The sequence below is a fragment of the Apis florea genome, unplaced genomic scaffold, assembly GCF_048593485.1.
Source record: "Apis florea isolate Af1SG1 unplaced genomic scaffold, ASM4859348v1 contig_3170_pilon, whole genome shotgun sequence".
Lineage (NCBI taxonomy): Eukaryota > Metazoa > Arthropoda > Insecta > Hymenoptera > Apidae > Apis > Apis florea.
Genome location: NW_028256714.1, coordinates 3,439,027 through 3,460,828, shown reverse-complemented (window position 1 = coordinate 3,460,828; position 21,802 = coordinate 3,439,027). Strand labels below are relative to the sequence as shown.

The 21,802-nt window shown below is 26.1% G+C and overlaps 1 protein-coding gene and 1 long non-coding RNA gene across 5 annotated transcripts in view; one reads left to right on the top strand and one right to left on the bottom strand.

The window, feature by feature from the left end:
* The first annotated feature begins 101 nt into the window (after nt 1-101).
* LOC100870658 (phospholipase B1, membrane-associated) overlaps nt 102-21,802 on the top strand; it is a 37,887-nt gene continuing 16,186 nt past the window's right edge. Inside the window, exons 1-10 of one of the 4 annotated variants that reach the window (XM_086910071.1) lie at nt 102-382; nt 2,980-3,293; nt 4,760-4,869; nt 5,125-5,329; nt 5,516-5,692; nt 5,773-5,932; nt 6,042-6,201; nt 6,354-6,505; nt 9,422-9,601; nt 12,223-12,411. In XM_086910071.1, coding sequence (XP_086766197.1) covers nt 3,192-3,293; nt 4,760-4,869; nt 5,125-5,329; nt 5,516-5,692; nt 5,773-5,932; nt 6,042-6,201; nt 6,354-6,505; nt 9,422-9,600 — 1,245 coding nt within the window. In that variant the 5' untranslated portion in view covers nt 102-382; nt 2,980-3,191 and the 3' untranslated portion in view covers nt 9,601; nt 12,223-12,411. Of the gene's footprint in view, nt 383-2,905; nt 3,294-4,759; nt 4,870-5,124; nt 5,330-5,515; nt 5,693-5,772; nt 5,933-6,041; nt 6,202-6,353; nt 6,506-9,421; nt 11,538-12,222; nt 12,412-21,802 lie in introns of those variants that run through there. The other 3 variants (XR_015292551.1, XM_086910070.1, XR_015292552.1) reach the window with 3 other exon arrangements.
* The window catches only part of LOC147657369 (uncharacterized), a 42,209-nt gene continuing 30,390 nt past the window's right edge, over nt 9,984-21,802 (bottom strand). Inside the window, exon 3 of the long non-coding RNA XR_015292554.1 lies at nt 9,984-10,306. This is a non-coding gene — a long non-coding RNA (uncharacterized LOC147657369). The remainder of the gene's footprint in view (nt 10,307-21,802) is intronic.

The following is a 21,802-nucleotide window of genomic DNA, read 5'->3' as shown; positions in this document are numbered from 1 at the left end:
TCATTCATGTTCTGTTCCATCTTCTGTCGGTGTCACTAAGATTAATTTTATAGTGCCATTTTCTCTTTTTATATTTATATATAAATACATTGATTCGTTATTATTTTTCACGAAAAAAAAAAAATAAAAAGCAGCGAAGAAGTGCTTGATAAAAATTGCTAAATAAATAAAAATGATGTATTTCTTTCTCATCAAAAGTTTGAATAAAAATAATGTATGGTGCAAAATTGAGTGTTCACAAATTAGGATATAAATGAAAATGAAGTATCGTTGATTTGAATGATGTGACAAGTGGTTCTCGATGATATGACAGCAACGCATTATTGTTGATGTGCTGAGAAGTTTCCAAACGCTATTTATTAGTTGCATTTCTCGTTAATTTGTAAGTAAAATGTAACTAAAATCAATTCTTCTTTCTTCGAATATAATTCACTCATCACACGATTTACATAATTCATTCATACGGTATATGTGATTACGAATATTTTTAAAATTCTTGAATGAAATTTGCATACTCAAACAATATATACGACACGCGAAAATTTATGCCTAAAAGATCGTTTTAAAGCCTTCTGCCTTCATAAGTAAGTAGTCATTATTTTTTTCATATAATCAATTTTCTATCAATTTTCTATCAAAATACTACACAGTACTTTTCATTCTCATTCAACAAAAATTAACTCTCTCTCAAATGCGACGAGTACATTCCTCATATAATATTCCAAAAAGAAAAAGAAAAATCTTTCTCAAAAATTTTCTCGACGATTCCTACAAAAAGAAAAAAAGGTGAAATTCAACAAAATTTCCTATGAGTGAATCTCACTTTCTATTTTATTCTTATTACTTTCTATTATTCTTATTAATTTTATCTAGATTTCGTATTACGATTTATTTACACTTATTATATTTACAAAAGTTATATGAAACAAAAATCAACAATACGTACAATTTCCAATTTCAAAATTTTCTCCTTTCAAAAAATTCGATCGCACGAAATGTGACAAGAAAAAAGAGAAGAAGAAGAAGAAGAAGAAGAAAAAATATTCGATCGACAGGCACGAGGACAAATGAAGCACACATTAAGTTAAGTTAAGTTGTGATGGCCGGCGAAAGTTAACGCGCGTTTCCGTTTCAATTTGAGATAATACCGTTCGAACGGTGTTGCTGTTCTATCCCCATTGTTGCTCGTGGGGCTATCGATCCATCGAATTTCGCGAACTGCTACTTCGTACAAGAATAATGGAAAGTTTATACGCGGCATGCATTCGAAATTATTATTCAAGCTCGAGCTTCAACTTCCGACCACATCTTTGAAAAGGTGTGTCGTTGAAGTGTCGTTCATTTCGAGTAGAGATTAGAAAATCCGGTAGGAAAGAAGGTTGAATGTTGTGCAAACATTCGGGATATCGAAGCGAAGTGAATGATTTGCATAATTCGATCTTAATTTTTTTGCGGCAAGGATGCGAATTATTGCACGTTATATACATCGAGAGATACTTGGAACGGGGTGAAAAAAAAGGAAAAAGTTGTAAAGGCAATTTTTTTATTTACAAACAATGGAACTGTGCGTGAAAGCGACGAAATTACAACACATCTTTTTCTTCTGGGATTCTTTCGTTCTGGTAATTTCGCGACACGCTGTTTTCTAATGTACTATTGAAAATGTTAATCGAGTATATGAATACTTTTATGGTTTTCTCATAACACGAGCCACGATTATTAAATTTAAATGATAATTTTTGAATTCAAACGGTATTTAAATTTAAATGTATACAATTTATAATTATTCAAATTAATCTCTTCTCGTTTAAGCTTTAAAACGATTTTTATAAATTTATTTATTATTATTTAGAAACTTTTACTCGCGTATGTTTCGCATGAATTTTTATACTTTTCCACGGAATCTTACCATAAAAAGTAAAATTTATAGCGTGAAAAGTGGGAAAAAAGAATTCGGGTCGGATATTTTAATGATTCTCCAATAAATCGTGTGAAATGTCAAAATTTAAAATTGAAAATAAAACAAAAATCTGGAACAATAACAATAAACAGTATTTGCATTTTTATTTAATTTCTCTCTTATCTATATCAGAAATATGTAAATTTTTCTAATCTTTTTTTTTTTTTTTTTCTTTGTGTTGATTTACTAAGATTTGAAGATTTACATAAATTGGAATATCGGAGAAAGATATAAAATAAATTTTAATTTTATTCCATCAAAAAAATTATATTATAATAGTAGAAAAAAAATTCTCTCTTTTTTAGATTCTACAATTTTTTTCTCTCTTTTTTTTTTTTTTTCTTTTTTTTTTTAATGCCTAATCTACAAATGAGAAATTCTGTCATGCTATAAAATAAATTTTGCAATTCCTCTTAATGAGTCGTATCGTATTACTTAAAGCCATCTACATATCTACATTATACGTGAATTAAATATGTTTTATTTATGACTTACATAATATCAATTATATATTTCTAGAATTTGTACGCGACATATACAAGATTGATACAAAATTCCGGTTATTACGATAACGATTTCTGGTACTGATAAAAAAATTAACGACAGGCATAAATTATGAAAAATACACGTATAATATATTACTTCAAGAATTTCAACGACAAATCAAACGAAAATAAAAAAGAAAAGAATTTAAAGAAAAAAATCTATAACGAAATATTCTTCATCGATCAATGGCACAGAAACAAACAGTAATGTAATTAAGTAGATAAATAAACGCAAAGAAAAATCACGATTGTAATTTTATTAAAAAAAAAAAAAAAAAAAGGAAAAAGTTTAACAATTTTTCTAGACAAAGAACACAAGTGCTTGCTTCATTACATTCATTTATTCGAATATACAATCTGTTGCACAAACACAACTCATTGACTGTTGAGAGATCGTTAAGAGAGATAAGAATATCAATTATCCTGGATGGGCGTGCGCGTGCGTAGAAAAATAATGGCAAATAAAATTTACAGTGCTGTTTGGCGGTCATGGCAGGGCATCGTTGAGGAAAGCTCACGTTCAAGGTTTTCGGCGATACAGAAAAAAAATCGCATCGATACGACGAGGAAAGAGGAGAAAGTTTCGTTGGAATAAATCTTGAGCAACGATAAATCTTGGAAGAAAGCTTCGAGAAAAGTTCAACGATTTTTTTTAAAAAAAAATTTTCATCCGATTCGTCCTAACGATGAGAATCGAAACGATGCGACTGTCGTTAATCTTGATCTTATTGCCCGCTGTCACAGGTTCGCTCAAGGACTTGGTGCGAAGCATATTTCAATCAGGAAGGGTGAGTCTTTTGGGTAAGAGCGTTATTTGAATAATATTCTCGTTTCGTTAACCTTTCATACTGTACATACATGCACATATATTTTACTAATTTTATTACTAATAAATACACATAAATACATACATATTAACAAATAGTTTTAATAGTAACAAACTAGAATTCTCATTGACAGATAAGATGTTCTGTAACAATCACAAAATTGAATTTTCCTCCTTAAATTTTCGATAAATATTTCAATGAAAACGATTTCAAAAATATCGATCATTTTCGATTCCTTGAGAACACCTAATCGAAAAATCAAATTGATGCTCGAAGAAACGAGTTTCAATCGAGGAAAAATATATTGCATCACTCGTTAATTAAATTATTCCACGAAATATATGTCGCTCTCGGTGATCAAGACGTTCGTTTCATTTCCATTTCTCTTTCGATCGTGCTGAACGGCATTACGTTAACGCGAAATTACTATATTATACGGAAACAGTGGACGGACGTAGAAGTGAAAAAAGTTTGGTTTGCATGCCGAGAGGAATGGGAGAAAGGCCGGCACTTTTCTTTTCGTTGAGATCCGCGAGACGATCCCGTTCAGTCGGCCCACTTCGGTGCACGATTAAATTATTTGCGATGGTATTTAAGCCACGCGAGACGGCTGAATGCAAATGAAAGAAAGCAAACGTGGCGACGTGCACCGCGTGTTAAATCGGCGCGCGTTGGTTAACGATAAAGGACGAGGCGGCCAAGGATTCGTATTCCGGCGAAGCTGAACGGTGATTGTTGACCGGAAGAAGAAGATGAAGGATGGAATTCCGATGGAACGGTGTGTTGTGCTTGTGTGCGATATACCGTGGACGTCGAGGAGTGAAGAGTAAAACTTTTAACAAATTTGAACAAGTATACAACACGTGGTATAAAAAAAGAGAATGACGACGAGGAATAAAATTTTAATGAAATTAAACAGCATTTGTTTGTACTGTGGATACAATAATTCTTCGAAAGGGAATTACGATGAGGAATAAAATTCTGATGAAATAGCATCGTGCTCGATACCAGATACCAGATGAAAAGATTAATTATGAAAAACGAAAAGCCAATATTTTAAATGAAACAAGTGGTGTGAAATCTTATATTGACCACTTAATATATGTACAATGTACATATATTACTTGTGCTAACAAAAAATGAAAGCTAGAGAATTAATATATATATATATGTGTTTTATGTTAAAAAAAGAAAGCAAAAAGGCCTCTCTAAGAAAATTGCTGATTAAACAAAGGCTGATTGTATTTAGCATTTAAATTTTTGTTTAATATTAAGACTAACAACTAATATCCAATTTTCAGTATTAGGTAAAATAAAATTCAAATAAAGAAACTTTCTGCAAAATAATTATAATATATTGTTTAAATCTATGTTACGAACGTATTAAAAACAAATTATTATAAAAATGATAATTTTTTTTTTTTTAGATTGATGTCGACAAAAAAGGAATTACGTATCCTGTATTGTATAGTGGCATAAGAAATCAGCCTCGTATTCCTGATTACGTCCCATTTCCGTGTAATGTAAAATTTGGAAGGTAGTATAATTTTAATTAAATTTACGAATTTAAAAAAAGAAACAAAAGATTGTATATAAAAAGGAAATTTAAATTTTTCGAATCGATACAGAATAATTCAAATATCTCCATCATCGATAAAAATATAATACATAATATAATCAATCGATACTTGATGATATTGAAATTGACAATATTTAGTGATTTATCAAATATATTTTTAAAATTCTTTTGAAAAAAGAATTGTAAAATCTGTAATTCCTGTTCTTTCATCAGATCACCAACAACGCCTGACAACGTGCATCGTTTAAGACCTGGCGACATAGATGTGATCGGTAGTCTAGGCGATTCATTGGTCGCAGGAAGTGGAGCTCTCGAGGACTACGCAATAGGAACGTTTATAGAAGCACGTGGTGTTAGCTGGTGCATAGGTGGTCAAGGTGACTGGAGACAATTCTTAACTCTTCCTAATTTGTTAAAGGTATATTTTCCTTTTTTCTTCTTTTCTTAAATTCAATTTTAATTATTAATTTATAAAAAGACTTATTTCAGAAATATTTTTATATATAAGTTTCTTCGTCTTATGAATTTTATTTGTAATTCTATTTGTTATTATTGTTATTATTCAACTATAGAATTGCATTGTATTATTATTCTATTACATCAGGTGTTCAATCCCAATTTAATCGGATATTCAACGGGTACAGGTGAATTTATTTCAACGAATGCGAAACTAAATATCGCCTTCCCCGTCGCGGCCACGGAGGATGCATTTCAACAAGCTCGAATTCTCGTTCAAAGGATCAAAAGCAATCCAAAGATAAATGTGAAGAAGCAATGGAAGGTACTTATCACTGTTATTGTGAAATTTCACAATAATTAGAAATGCAAGATGAATCATTGGAATGTATCTACGAATTACAGCTAATTACAATTTTTTTTGGCGCAAATGATATTTGCTCGGCACAATGCTTCAATCCTGAACACTTTTCGCCCCTTCGATACGCTCATCATTTACGAAGAACGTTGGATTACTTGAAATTTGTTTTACCCCGTACATTGGTCAACGTTGTACCGGCTATAGGTAATATTTAGAATTGAAACGCTTGAAAAAGACATTTATATGTTATTCGTGTATCTTATGAATGTCGTTTTGAACACTCGGTAATTAAATTGTTCCAATTTGTATGCAGATGTTACGGTTTCCGTTAGAATACCACGAAGTCCCATATGTCGCATATTGCACACGTTTTACTGCGCTTGCTTGCACAAAGGTAATCGACCAGACATCGAAGCTTCGAAAATGTCGCATCTTTATCAACAAGCAATCGAAGCTTTAATATATTCAGGAAGGTATGTTTTTCTGTGATAAATAATTAAGTATAATTAAGTTGATAAGATAAATTATAGAAAATAAATATTAAAATAAAAAAAAATATATATATATAATACAAAATTGTGTATAATATATCATTTTATTTGGTAGGATTTTATCTTTATTTCAGATATGACAAATCTTCGGACTTCACAGTGGTATTGCAACCATTCAGTAAATTATTTAATGCACCAAACGCAGATCCAAGGAGGGCTCAATCAATTGACCCCAGTCTGATAACGTATGACTGTTTTCATTTTAGCCAAAAGGGACATGCATTAGGTAAGAACATGAATAATAAAATTAATAGATTTTAGTTTATTATATTATAATATATAAATTAGCTTTATTAATTATTATGGAATTATGGAATAAAATATATATATTTTTGCATATTCTCGTATTGCTTGCATATATTTTCTTTTTTCTACTCAAGAATATTAAGTTTTGAATACTCAAGTGTTCATTTAATTAAATTCGAGTATTTAAATACAAGTATACTGATAAATCTTTAATTATTTGAATATCCAATATTCAAAATAATTAATATGTTTATTATAATATAATAATTATATTCGATGTTTTTAAAATTTGAATACGCGGGTATCTATATGATGAGAACTCTAAAAAATAAAATTAATTATATATTATTTTATATTAGATTTAGTTATCCTTCGCAATTCCAATTCAAAAATAAGTCCTATATCAAATCTGCAATCTATAAATTAATGAAAATTATAATTAATCTTATATCAAAAACATAATTGATTATAATTACTTGATTTATAATGTTACGATTCTTTTTACTTCAATAGTACTATCTCATTCTAATCTCTATCGATAATGTCATATTTTACTTGATCGATATATTTAATTAGAATTCCTGTTGTCCCGATAATGCTGTTATTTAATTTAAATCGATAATATCGCATATGACATTACCATCACTACACTTAATTACAATTCCTCTCATCTCAATAGCGCTGCTATCTCATTCTATTTTAAAACGAATATATATCACATGTGACATAACTTTTGATTCCACGAATTTCTAAAGTACAAAAACTACAACTAATAGTATTTTCAGGTTCTATTAATGAAATCTATCAATTGATAAGAAAATATTATACTTTAAATTATACTTAGATATTTTAGATAAAAAAATTTTTCAATTATTAAATAAATAATTTATAAACTTATTCAATGAAATGCAGTAAATGCATTAATAATAAAATCTTGTAAATATTATCTTATATTACAACTTTAAACATTCATTTCTGACTTGTTTATTCTCCGAAAAATTCTCTGAAAAATAATTCCGAATAATTGACATTTTAAAAGTTTATATTGCCATTATGAGTCTTCTACGTCATTCGTCTTAAACGAAAGAACAAATCAGTTAACGACGGGTATAGCAAAGTCAAGTAGTTAAACTTTTTGTAAGAGAAGTTAATCAGAAGTCACATACATGCACGCACACGCATATGGAATGGCTTGACAATGAGACAATATATCTTATGTCCGTTCGATGTCTGCTACGTAATAAGACTGAACGAATAATCGTGTTTTTGCAACGTACTGATGCAAATAATTAATGGAAATTGCAATACACAAATTAACTTAAACATAATTTAATATAGCTTATAGTAAATTTTTAAAATGTTTTGTTCAAATTTTTTTTTTCATTCTGATACTAGAATAAAAAAAATATATTTCATAATAAATAAAAAAAATATTGGAAATAATATAAATAATTTTGAAATATATTCTTTATTGATATTGCATTCTGAATTATTTCGTATTGCAATAAGAAAAAAAATGGAAATGAAAGTAAAATTTATTTTTTATTTTATATTAAAAAAAAATGTATATTAACTTTTTATATTGATAAGAAAAACAGAGAAATTATTTAATATATCTGTTGATTTTATAAAAAAATTTAATTTTGTATTTATCTTGCATCTTGCATATTGAATATATGAATTAAATATTATTTGAATTAAATTCTATTTGATTTAACTATCGATCAATTAAATATAAGTCAATAATTGAGAAAATTGTCATTAAATTCTATTAATATAAGATAAGATAATATGAAATAAAAAACCAATCAATATTAATGAATCCAAAAAAATTACATACAAAATTATAAGAGTTAGCAGGACGAATAATCAAAACTTATTAATTTATAATAAAAAATAATAATAATAATTAGCAATAGTAAACTCGACACTTCCTGAAAATGAAAAAAAATTAAAAATTATTTCAAAATTATAAAGTGTAGTATGCATATTCTTAAAAGCTCATTATTATTCAATAAGATCTAGTCTATTTCTTCTTTATGATCTGCAATTATCAAGAGCATGCAATCGTGTATTTGCATCAGAAATTATAAATTATAAATTATGTAAAATAAATTTTACTATCTACATGTAAGTATGCATATATAGATATATGTAACTACATATATAATAAAGGAAACGTAATAAGATAAATATCATTTTGCGTGTTTCTTGTCTTTCGTACATGAAGTATTTCAATTTGACGTTAAAATATAATTCCTAACAAATAAATAATTTTGCAATACAAATAATTATTAATACTGTTGTAATGTTATCTTTATATATATATATAATCTTTACTACGTGTGTCCATATTTTTTTCTACCAAACAACTTTTAAATTTATAAAAATATTTTTTTTTTTTTTTAACAATTTGAATCTCTAAGATATATATTGCTTTCACCTAATAATAACATTTAAAATACGATATTTCATCGAAAATATAACTTGGAATTTTAATTGCACTTTACTTCTAACTGAAATCCGCAGTCTTCCATCATAAATTTCGATTTTCTTCATAACGCGCAATGAAATATCATACGTTTTTTATTCGATTTCAAGGGCAAATTTATTATGAAACAATACGCTGAAACCTGTTGAACGATAAAAATACAAAATAATAATCCGCAGTCAATCAATTATAAAGTTCGATTTTCTTGATAACGCGCAATGAAATATCACTTGTTTCTAGTTCAGGGGCGAATTTCCAATAATTTGAAACCTGTTAAACGGTTTTAAAAAAATACAAAACAAGAAATCCGCGCGTATGTAATACATACATCAATATTCTATACTTCGATTAATAATATAAATTAATGATATGAAAAAATAACATTCCTGTTTAATTCAACTTCAGGGGCGAATTTATTATGGAACAACATGCTGGAACCAGTCGGGAATAAAACGGAACGAGGACTGCCACAGGTATTCGAAAGATTGTTATGCCCGAGCGAGAAGGCTCCGTACATTTTTACGAACGTGAACTCGAGACGTTTCCGATTGACAGGGCGCCAAGATGGGATTATGGCCAGATAACGTGCGTAGAAACTACGATAGCAAAATTTTCACCTGTGATAATTACCAACACGTGTTCTCGAGGAACAATTTCAACTCTCCAGATTGAAAATTTTCAATGGAAAATTTTATGTTTTTTCATGCACACAGACTTTATATCAATATATATATAAAAAGCCGATATATTGTGCACACTATGGCTATCTCTGTTGCACATACATTACCGATCAAAGGTTTTGAATCCATCAAACAAATCGAAGAACTTGACAAAGAAATGTATCAGATCAAGAATTTTGCTAGTTTTTTTTTTTTTTATTGTTCTTGTTATTAATATCTAGTATTATTATTAATAATAATACTAGAGAATAAGTGCAGTTATTCAGAAAAGTTATCTTATAAATAAATTTGTTATTTTTTTTAATTTTGATTTTAATAATGAAATTTTGTGTACATATTATTCATGAATGTTTGATGAGAATTTTTTTACGAACGAAGCCATTAAAAAAATATAAAATTTTTGACCATTAAATTTTCTTTCTGAATTCTGATATGGATGAATGTTGGTCGTCCTAATTTCGAACCACTATCAAAGACGTAATGGTGTTTCCAAAGCGGTCATCCGAGTATATTAATCGATGTGACGTAGATTGACTTCGACGATCAAAGGAATCCAGTGAATCGTGATACATAGTAAAATCGTTGGCAAATTTGTTTATTCGGACAAAATCTATTAAAAATAAATAAAATTTCTATTAATATTCATATCGTTAATCTCGAATTAAAATTAAAAAAACTCGTAACAAAAAATTCGATATAGCTATATTTGAATAAATTAATTCTAAACAAATCGATCGATAGTTATGTCTATAGTAATATATTCTGCGATAGTTAGAAAGTATGTCAATAATGAGCGTTTCTGAGTGAAATAGGAAAAATTAAGTTTTGTATTTTTTTTTCTTTTTTTTTTTTTTCTTTTTTATTAAAATTTTTGTCCTTCTTAAGATAAGATGACCATTAGCAATGAAAACGAATCGAAACACGGCACTGATAAGTGTCATAGCGTTCTATATAAATAAGTACTTATATTATTGATAAGGAGGGGATTATCTCGTTCGAAGTGTTAATCTCATTTCATGTAATTCGTATCTCATTCATGACTATATATTTAAAGCTATCCAATTATTGGAAAATTAAAATATGTAGAAATAAATAATGGAATAAGTAGGAAAGATAATATTATTTATTTCTGATTGATTATATTTTCATTCAAGTAAGATATAAATATAATTTAATTTATACTATCACTTGAATAATACTTATTCGTTACTTATTATTTATGTTAATAATGGGTATATGCGTAGTGATAATTTGAATTTTATTCGAATATAAGAAAGGAATAATAGTAATTTATTTCTTACTGACAAATTAATGCGTTTTCATTCAATTTACTTCGAATTAAGATATTTGCGGTGTTTTGATTTAAAGTATCATTCGAATAATACATGTTTCTTATTCATTATTTATATTATGAGCAATTTTTCTCTGTCATCTATATTTGTTAATAACATTTGACATTTTTGAAATGTTTAATTAGCGGATTATTATTTGTAACTCATTTTTACCGGATGAAAATGCAAAAGATGAATAACGTCATATTCGTAATGAAAAAAAAAAAAGAATGCAGAAAAGAAACTGATTTTAAAATTGTTTTCATCCATCGTTCCATACGTCATTTCCACTTTTTGCAAATTTACATAAGCAAATAATTATTCGTTTTCTTTTTGTAATCAAACGGTAATCATCGTGTGCTTGCATGAATTCTAATTACATGAATTCCGTTCAGTGAAACGGAAAGCCATATTATCTCGCGACTTTGCGACAAATGCATAATTAAAACGCAAAAAAATATGTAACGAGAAGTAACCAGTAGCAGTTTAATAAATAAAAATTAAAATATACGATTCATCTCTTTGTTCTATTTTTTTTTTTTTTTTTTTTTTTAATAAAAGAAAAAAAAGGATTTCTCCGTAATATGCAAATCCTAATTTTATCTATCTTGATCTGAGCATCACATGCAGAAATATAATCATGACAGAATTGGGAAAAAATTAATAAAAGTCAATCGTTAATTAAACGTATACGATGTATGTATACTCGATCGATTTCCAAATAAATTTTTTTCAAAATCAAAACTTTCCACGAAGTTTCGTTATTCCTGATTTTTACGTCATTTCTGCGTATGGAATCTTACTTTAATTCCATTTATAAATAAATTATAATAAATTACAATAAATTATATAGACCAAACATCAATATTAATAAATGATAAGAATATTAATATGTTAAATTTATTATATTGAATGTCTATGTCTAAAAATTTGAAAACATATAGCATCTTAAAAAATGTTGCATAATATTATTCTTCATTAATTCTTTATTTCCGTTCTTTGTTTTTTATTTCCATTATTTGTCATTGTCAAAATCACATCAATAATGGACACTATGTTGCAAAATGTAAATGTAGTTGGTCCATTCGTCTTGTAGATATTTCATTTACATAAAAAAATACATTTTTGCTTCTGTATACATTGTCTTCGTGTTTTCCATAGAAAATGAGGTTTCCTTTGTTTGCTTTTTTAACAGTGAACGTCTCCTTCTCGGGATCGAAACTCTTAATGGGGTTTCCCCTTTTCACGGTCGATGACCAAAGTATGGCCTTCACGAAATTCCTTAAATTCCTCCAAATCGTGATCACGTCGTATGACAACGTTCTTCTTCGAAATAACACGTTATCGATAAATAAATCATATTTTTCAAAATTAAAATTAATAAACTCGTCTCAACTATAAAACTATAAAATGTTAAAATATTAAAAACTGTTAATCGAATAATAAATAGAGAGAATAATTTATTACAATATATAATGAATAATTATCATTCAAACACCAAAATGGAAGGAATTTAAAAAAATTTTTAATTCTTAGAAAGATATATCTGTTTATATATTTTCATCTATTGTGTGTATATTTAATAGAAAAAAATAATAAAAAGTGCATTGCGTAATTTCATCAATTTTATCGCAATTACACAAAATTTTTGCATTATTCGATAAAAAAGATGATTCATGTAATATATGAAAAATGTTTACAAAAGATCTGACTTGCTAGATAATCAATTGATAAAAGAGTTTAGATAACGATCATTTCGCGAATTCGATTAGAATACTCATCAGAAGTATTGTGCAATAGATATCTTTTAATTGCGAAAAGTTAGTTTTGTATGTAAAAACGTTCTACTGTAAAACAAAAGCAATTTGTAACGATACGGTTCACCGATGATTGTCCTACTTTTATTATCGTGCGTTTTATTTTATAAACGTATCAAAGATATTACGAATCTTCCTTCTTTCATTCGTGTCAGATCAAAATAACTTAAAAAAAATATTCATCTTCTACGAAATACTTAATCTTACGATTAACCTCATAAAATGTAATTCAATAGTTCTTCGCAGCATTGAAATTTATTTATAGATATCAAGATAATTCTATTTTATAAATAGATTGTCAAAGATCTCTGTGAAACGTTTGGATTATTGACGTAAATATAGTTATGTGTTTGAGAAAAAAAGCTTTATTTCAAAAAATGTTTGTATATGCATGCATAAATTAATAAATATTATTGAATGTTTCTAAGAAACGTATATGTTATACGTAATATGAGAAATATATTTCAATATATTAAGTTTAATTCCAAAAATATAATTATAAATAAAATGTATGCAAAAAAAAAAAAATCCAAAAATAATATTTCTATATAATATTTCTTGATATAAAAGTAAATTATTATTTTGTATCAAATATACAATGTATACAATGTCAATCAAATATATTATGTATATGCAATATAATTACATAGATTTATATAATTATATAATTGAAATTAACAAATTATAAAAATGTTTTTGGTTGTTTATTTTTTTAAATCTCGAGTATTTTTTCAATAAAAATTCTCGTTTATTTTAAGATTGGCAAATATTATTGTAAAAATATTATATTTAATGTTTACATATTAAATTTTTATTACTATATTATGTAAACAATAAATAAGATAAAATATTCTGCATCACGATTATATACATTTATTAGATATTTGAATAAAACAGTTATAAATATTAGTAAAATAAATCTAACTTTATAAGATATGATAGCAATCAAATGAAATCAACATATAAACTTATTCCACGAATTTTCATTATTTATTTTCATTATTAATTTTCAATAATTTTTGAAAATTTATTCAAAATAATGTTTTATAATGTAAATATATATTGAATAAATTTATATTTTATTTCGATTCTTTGACTTTTACATAAAAATAAAATATAATTGTATAAATTTTTTAATAAAAGCAATATAATAAAATCAAAAAACGATTTTGTAAATTGCAGTATCATCGGTGTGCAATTATAATTGGTTTAATCATCAATATTACTCGAACATAGACTTTGGTCCAATGTTCGATTATTAATAATTGTACATGATAAATAAATGCTTGAACGAAACTCATTGAAAATTAAAAAATGACTCGCGAAAACTTTTTTATTCGCTAAAGTGCGCACATGTCATTATATTACATAAAAAATAAAAAAAAAAATTGATTATTAATTCAAATCAATAAAAATTAATTTCCATCCACCATTATAGAATATATTTTGTCATACATTTTCTACTAATTTTTTTTAAACGATAGTTATTTCCTACTTTTCTGAATCTACTTCTCAATTCTAAGCATTTCGCAACATCTAAAAATAATCTAACAAGAGATTTGCAAGAATCTTAAATATAGTTAAAGAAGAAGTTATTAATGATAAATCAAATAGTAGTATTCGTGTCAATAAAACTGAATTCGTTGATTCAAAAAACAATAACCTCAAAAAATATGAATTTTAAAATTACAAAATAAAAATTAATTTAAAAAAAAAATATAGAAATTTTGAGATTTAAATTTTAAAATGTACGAATTGTGCACGTCGAAAGAAATTTCCACTAACGAAAAAAAAAAGTTAATAGTCATCACAAAGATATACAATTTTTTTTTATCAAATATAATTAAATTTTGAAATGAAAAAAGAAAATTTAAAGTAAACATTATATAATTTACAAAATATCAACGTAATTTATAACGCATGGTAATGTCAATTAGTGTGTGCACCGGATTGGAAAATCTTACTTCGAAAATTTCCTAGCATTTCCTGCTATAAACTACGCATCAACTATCTCTATGTTTATTTATTCCAGTTTTTGCAATTCTTCTTTTTTTCTTTTTTTTTTTTCGAAATAAATAGACGCTGAAAAATTAATTAAAAAAACGGAAGGTAGACAATTTTGAAGAAAAAAGAAACCACGTCTTATTTCTTATCTTTGATGTAACTAATGAACTACACGTGTTATGTGGATATAATCTTATGTATTCGTACATATAAAACTTAAATGATAATTTTCAGTGAAATTATAGATGCATCGTAATATAATCCTTCTTATCGTCGTGTGATGTATTTTGTGTCTGGATTTATACATCAGACAGTTATGCAATCGAGTATGCATCTTTTTTCATTCGTATATCGTATTAAATGACATTGAATTAGCACTGTTAATGAAGGAGAATTTTCTAAATGAACATGTGACCAATTGTCTTTGACGAAGGATGAATTATATTTTCGAGTTTTTCCTTCATTCAAGTTGGAATAACACGCGTTCTGATTAATTGATTTTTGAAATTGAAGATCATAGGGGAAAAACATGATAAAACCATTTCTTCATAAGGCTTTTGACCTTTGTATCGCTTGATAGCTAAAGAAACATTTCTAAAGAGTTGAAAATATTTGCAATATTTTAATAATTAATTAATATTTTTTATATATTCAGAATAGCAAAAATTCCAAAATATATATATAATATCTAATATCTAATAACTTAATGAAACGAAAGTAAAATATAATAATTTTATTACAAAAATACGAAATGAAAAATAAAATAAACCGATAGTATTATATAAATACTCCATAACGATAAATCAAATTCAACAAACAATGAATGGATTACGGAAATACAATTACATAAAGAATAAACGAGTAGAGGAAGAAGTGAAACTTTTCATGTTCATTCACAATTTACTTTCTTTACTTACGTACGCCATCAAACAATAGAGAAGGAAGTATTTTGTAAAATTCACGCACAAGACATGTTCTCGTGACGCATCTTGCATATTCTTTATCGCTACGAGACGCACAACTAAGAATGTACAACGGCGAATCAAACAGTTTCTCGAACGAAAAAAACGATATATACTGGCGGAGAATAAAATTTATTTTATTACATTTATTTTTTTACATTTATACTTGTAAAGATATATCAAACATTGTTTATTTTTTTTTCGATACATTTGCAAACAATTTTAACACGTTGAAACAACAAATAGAAAGTTTCTTTGGGAAAAGAGACCTCTTCGTGAACAGGAGAAATCATTGCAAAGAAAATATATATATATATATAAAGGAAGAAAGAAATTATTAAAAGAGAGAGGTGAATAGAGTTAAAAGATAATTGGAAGTAGATTATGAAGAAAAACAAACAAAATTATGAAGAAAAAATAAAATAAAAAATTAAAACATTACATTAAGTTTGAATGCTAAATCTGAAATATCAGGAAATAAACTCATTCTTTTTTTTTTTTTTTTTTTTTGAGTGATATACATATTCGCTTTATTCCACATTATTATTCATCAATGAAGATGATGTCAAAATAATAATATGTAAATTTTATTACTTCGTTATTCATTATTCATTATCATAAATTTCTTATCAATATCAGAGAAATGAATATATTTAAAAATGAAAAAAAAAAAAGAGAGAGACAGAATAGAATATCTAATACATGCGTAATTTTTACATAAAAATAAGTAGATTAACATTAATGGTACGATTTATAAATCAATGCTATTAAATTAACATTGTTTTTCTGATTTCTATTGAGGATAGATCTATAATTTGTGTTGAATTGAAATTTCACGAAAAATAAATATTCAATTTTTGACTATAAAAAAAAAAAAAATTTCATAGATACATTATTATAGTAATGAAGAAGAAATTAAATGGAAATATTAATCTAATGTATTCTTAATGATAATTAGTAAAGAAATTTATATTCATAACAATTTTATGATTAAATATTAATTTAAAATGAAAATAAAATTATTATAATTGAATTTATTCTGGTTTAAAGTATTATCTGTTACAATATTCTGACTTTACGAATTGAAATTAATAGAATATCTTATCGTTGATGGAATATTGAATATTATTACGTGATATTAGCACAAATATTGATTTCAGATAGTCCATTTTATTTTCATCCATCCATAATATTCAGACGAGATTAGAATTACAATAGAATCTATATCTGTGGATATACATATATTATTTTCTTTGTTCTAACACTACGGTTTCATTGTTTCATTCATAGAATATTGCATCATAAATCATAATCAATAAATGTGTGTCACTAAGTACTATCTATTAGCAAATATGATCATAAAATATGAAAATTTTAATATTTTATATTCCTTTTCATAAGATATGTGTAATGTATCTGCTAACGTAATACAGCATTCACATATACAAATCAATATATGTACATATATTTTTAATTTATCTATACAATGATAAGAATAAAAATAGAAAAATGCTTATATTTTTAAATATTTATATAAAAATATTATTTAGAATTCCTATATTTTGGATAAATAATAAAAAATATAATATATTTTAGTTCTGTATTATGTAAAGAAATAAAAATTAAATTTTATATGATATAATAATTAAAAAACTTTATGCTATGCGCATGCAATATATATATTGCATATAATATATAAATATGGAACTTGAATTTTCGAAAAAAAAAATTATAATGTAAATGAATAATATAACATAAATGAAAAAAATGAAAAAATCAATCATCAAAAAAGCAAGTCATCCAATAGCTAGAATATGTCAAAGCTAAAAAAAGTGAAAATCTTAACAAAGTCCAAGATACAACCATTCTAATTATAGATGGGGAAAATAATACGATTCTATTTTAAAAATAAGAAAAGTCAGTTATCATAGTTTCGATCGAAGATTTCAATATAGGACTTCTTTAAATAAATCGTATCTAATCGTTTCTCGTAGAATAACTTAACAAATATAATATAGAATTTTGTTTATCTGCATCTTATACTAATAAGTTTGAGACTAAAAATCTTCCGTTTTATTTTATTATAAAAAAATCATTATAAATCGAAATAATGTACATTATTTTATCTCTGCAATTCGAATTCAGAATAATCCGATTTTTAGAAGTCAAAGTTTTCCTCTCAAGATTAAACTTTTATCATCATTGTCTTTACTAAATACATGTTCCAATCGCTTAAGTATTTGAAACTCGAATACTCACGAACAGACATCGATACGATCTTCTCTTCTTTCAGTCTTTTTTACAATTGTAAAAATATTATATCTTATACAGTCTCTTGTACACCACAATTTTTATTGGTATAAACTCTTCTTACTCGATAAACTTCGTCATTTTTTTTTTTTTTTAATTTTCCTTTTAAAATTCAAATTATATCGACTTTGATTTCGACTATAATCAGAATTCATAGCTCTGTCATACAAACATGTGTGTATATCTTATATAATTTATTATATTATTTTGTCTCCCGATTAAATTGGCGATCGAGCTTCCACTCGGCTTAATTCTCAACATAATGCATGGGAAGCAAAGCTCTATGCATTCGACAGCATACCGTACACGATGTAATAAATTACGTGTTATTTTATTGGTAGACAAAACGCGCGACGTCCTTGACTTCAGTTTTTCAAACGTCAGCTTCTATTATTTGAACTAATAAGAACGGATGAAGAAGATAGATGGTAAAACCTCTATTATCGGAACTACTTGTTCGATTATTCGAAGTGTTTTGTTCCCCTAACATGTCCTGTTCCAATGACATTAGTAAATTGATAAGTGATAAGTGACAATTAGATTAAAGATCTCTGTCGTAAAGAAGAACTTTCAACTTTTATAATATTTCATTACTTTAATGGGACAATATTAACTATAAAATGAGAATTTACTTACTTCGAAATTTCATTTGTTTCATTGTTAAACTTTCTAGAAAAAGGATTCATATGATAATTTATAATTTTTTTTTTTTTTATATATAAAAATTCGCGAATAATATTAAATTTATAACGCAATCCAAAAAAATTATAATTGACAATATATTTTATTATTTTATACTATTATCGCTATATCATATTATTATTTAGTATATTATTACACTCTATTTCGCACTATACTATATTATTATAATTTCTTTTACAAATTATCTTGTCTTTTCTATGATAAAATGTATTCGAAATTTATATCGATAAAACATTAAATACGATAGAGCGTGAATTACTAGTAGTTGTTACGAACATTATAAATGATTTTCCCTACCTATAATGACCTATAATTTCGGCTTTAAATAGCATCCGGGCATCGATGTACATACAGAGTATCTCATTAAATGGAAAAACAATACGGAAATTGTGACACGATTTACGGAAAAGTGAACAATTTAAATATCTATGTTCACAATTTATTAATGTAATGAAAGTATTTATACATTCGAAATGTATTTTCGTTTATTAAATATTCTCGTAAAATCGTTCTTTTCCTTTCTGCGCTTCTTTTCGTATATCGAAAATGACAATGATTTTTTTTTTTTTTTTTTTGATGTTAAGACATCATAAATATGACGCTTATTTAAAGTATTACTAGAACTTTCGCTCATAGCAAGGTCGATCGAATTTCTGTCGCATACGCTATAATACATGTTAAGAGGGTGTATTCTTGCGTAAAGAATCAATATCACCTTTCATTAAAAATTTTCTATCTTGAAACTTTCTTCTTCGATATTCCGTATTAAGAAATAATATCATTTTTTTTTTTCAATATTTAAATGGAATATTTAATATCGCCTTTTTTTTTTAAATTGTAATAAATATCATGCACAAAAAAGAATTAATAAATGCTTTTTATTTATAACTTGTTTAATAAGTTTTTTATAAAATTATATACTTTTTTATTGATTAAACTCACTGTCCTTCAGCGACTTCCTTCATATTTTCATTGTTTTTCTTGTCATAATAAAATTATTGTTATTACTATTAATTTTTTATTTTAATTTTTATGCTGAAGCATACTTTAATTAGAATATTATCTTTTTATATGTTATATGTTATAAATACAGAAGAAAATTATCGGAATTATTATTAGTTTATTATTAGTATAGTTATTATTACTATATACTATTAGTAAAATTAACAAATTTTTTTGTTTATTGTTTGATAAGATAATTTTTTTTCTATCACAATCACACAAACAATTTCAATTAAAATATATACACATACACTCAAAATATCTGTTTTACTTTGAAATTATCTTATCAAATAAAATTGATTTTACTAACTAACAGATTAGAAAAAAAAAGCATTTGACAATCAATTAATTAACATTATCATAAGAAATATCTGCTATTTAAGTATTTTAATTAAAACTTGTTATAGATAAACTTAACAGATCGTAATGATATTAATTTAAAAATGAATTTTAAATGATTTGAAGAAAAATATATAATGGAATATATTTACAGTTATATTTGAATAAATTTGAATTTATAATTAATACCGTTATTCAACATCAAAATAACGTCTAAATAATGATTTGTATAATATAATAATGATTGATATTTAATGAATAATTTTAACTAATAACAGTAAATAAAAATTAAATCTTGAAGAAAAGTTAAATAAAAATATTTTCAGAAACAACTATTTTTCTAAAACAGTCAAATCAAATATATTAGATATTTAATGTAAAATAATTTATCATATTTCTACTATCTACTAATTTAAACATGAACTTTCATTGTTTAACTAAGACGTTAAAGAAATGTTATTTCGTGAATTTCTACATATACAGCTTATACGTTTAATTTAACAATAGATAAAGTATTGAATTCTCAATTTCAAGCACAATTATAACAGTGATATAAATTGTAACTAACTTTAGATTAAAAATAGAAATGGCATAAAAAAAAATATTTTGCAATGAGAAGGAACAGAAAGATTAATATAGAAAATTTTCTAGATAAATATTTTTTATTTGATTCAAATAATCACACATGACGAATAAATTAAAAATAATCATGCGATAATAACATCATCGGTTTACAAATTTTTACATGTATATCTGGTTCATAAATTCGGTGATTAATACTGGATTTGACTAGTAACTTAACACTAACAGCCAACTGAAAAGCATATACATAACAGAAAAGAGAAATACAATTTTAACATATTAATAAATTGATGCAAACTATACATATATTTCAAGTTATAATATGATTATGGCACACAATCTACAACATACAAAATATATAATAAAAATATAATGCGTACGATATTCAAATTGAATTTATCATTCGATTATTGTTATATATATATGTATATGTCGAACATTAACTATGAATTAATGAAACTATGATTAATGAAAATGATATTACATATATATTCAGAGAAATTTACGACATTCATATCGCAGCCTAATACCGAGTACTCGTGTAACCGTGACATATACGACGTTATACGACATCCTTTGATCATCGATCCGAGTAAATAACACCGATCGATTTTCTTCACGGCATAATAACATCTATCCCGCTGCTGTATGGCTTCGTAATTCCATGAAGTCGCGCCACGACTTCCCGCGCCTCGATTCAAAACGCATTCCCTTCTAACGAGCCCGCCTTTCATTCATGCAATGGTATTTTCTGTAGTATACACCACCGATTACCGTTAACAGCAAAATTTCGTCTCAATGGCTCGCATCATCACAGAAGGTTATAATGGCTCCGTTTTCTTCCCTTATCGGTACACTTCTCCGCTAAGATAGGTAAAGAGGATGAAACAAAAACGGAGAGTAAAGAAGAGAGTGATATAGCGATTCGCCGATTCCCTTCCTCCACGTTTCATTTTCTTCCCCACTGCAAAACTCCTCTGTGGCCGTGAATGCATCTGCTCAGAGAGCTGTTACTACCCTTCGAACTGCCACTTCCAGAACTCGACACGCTTTCAGA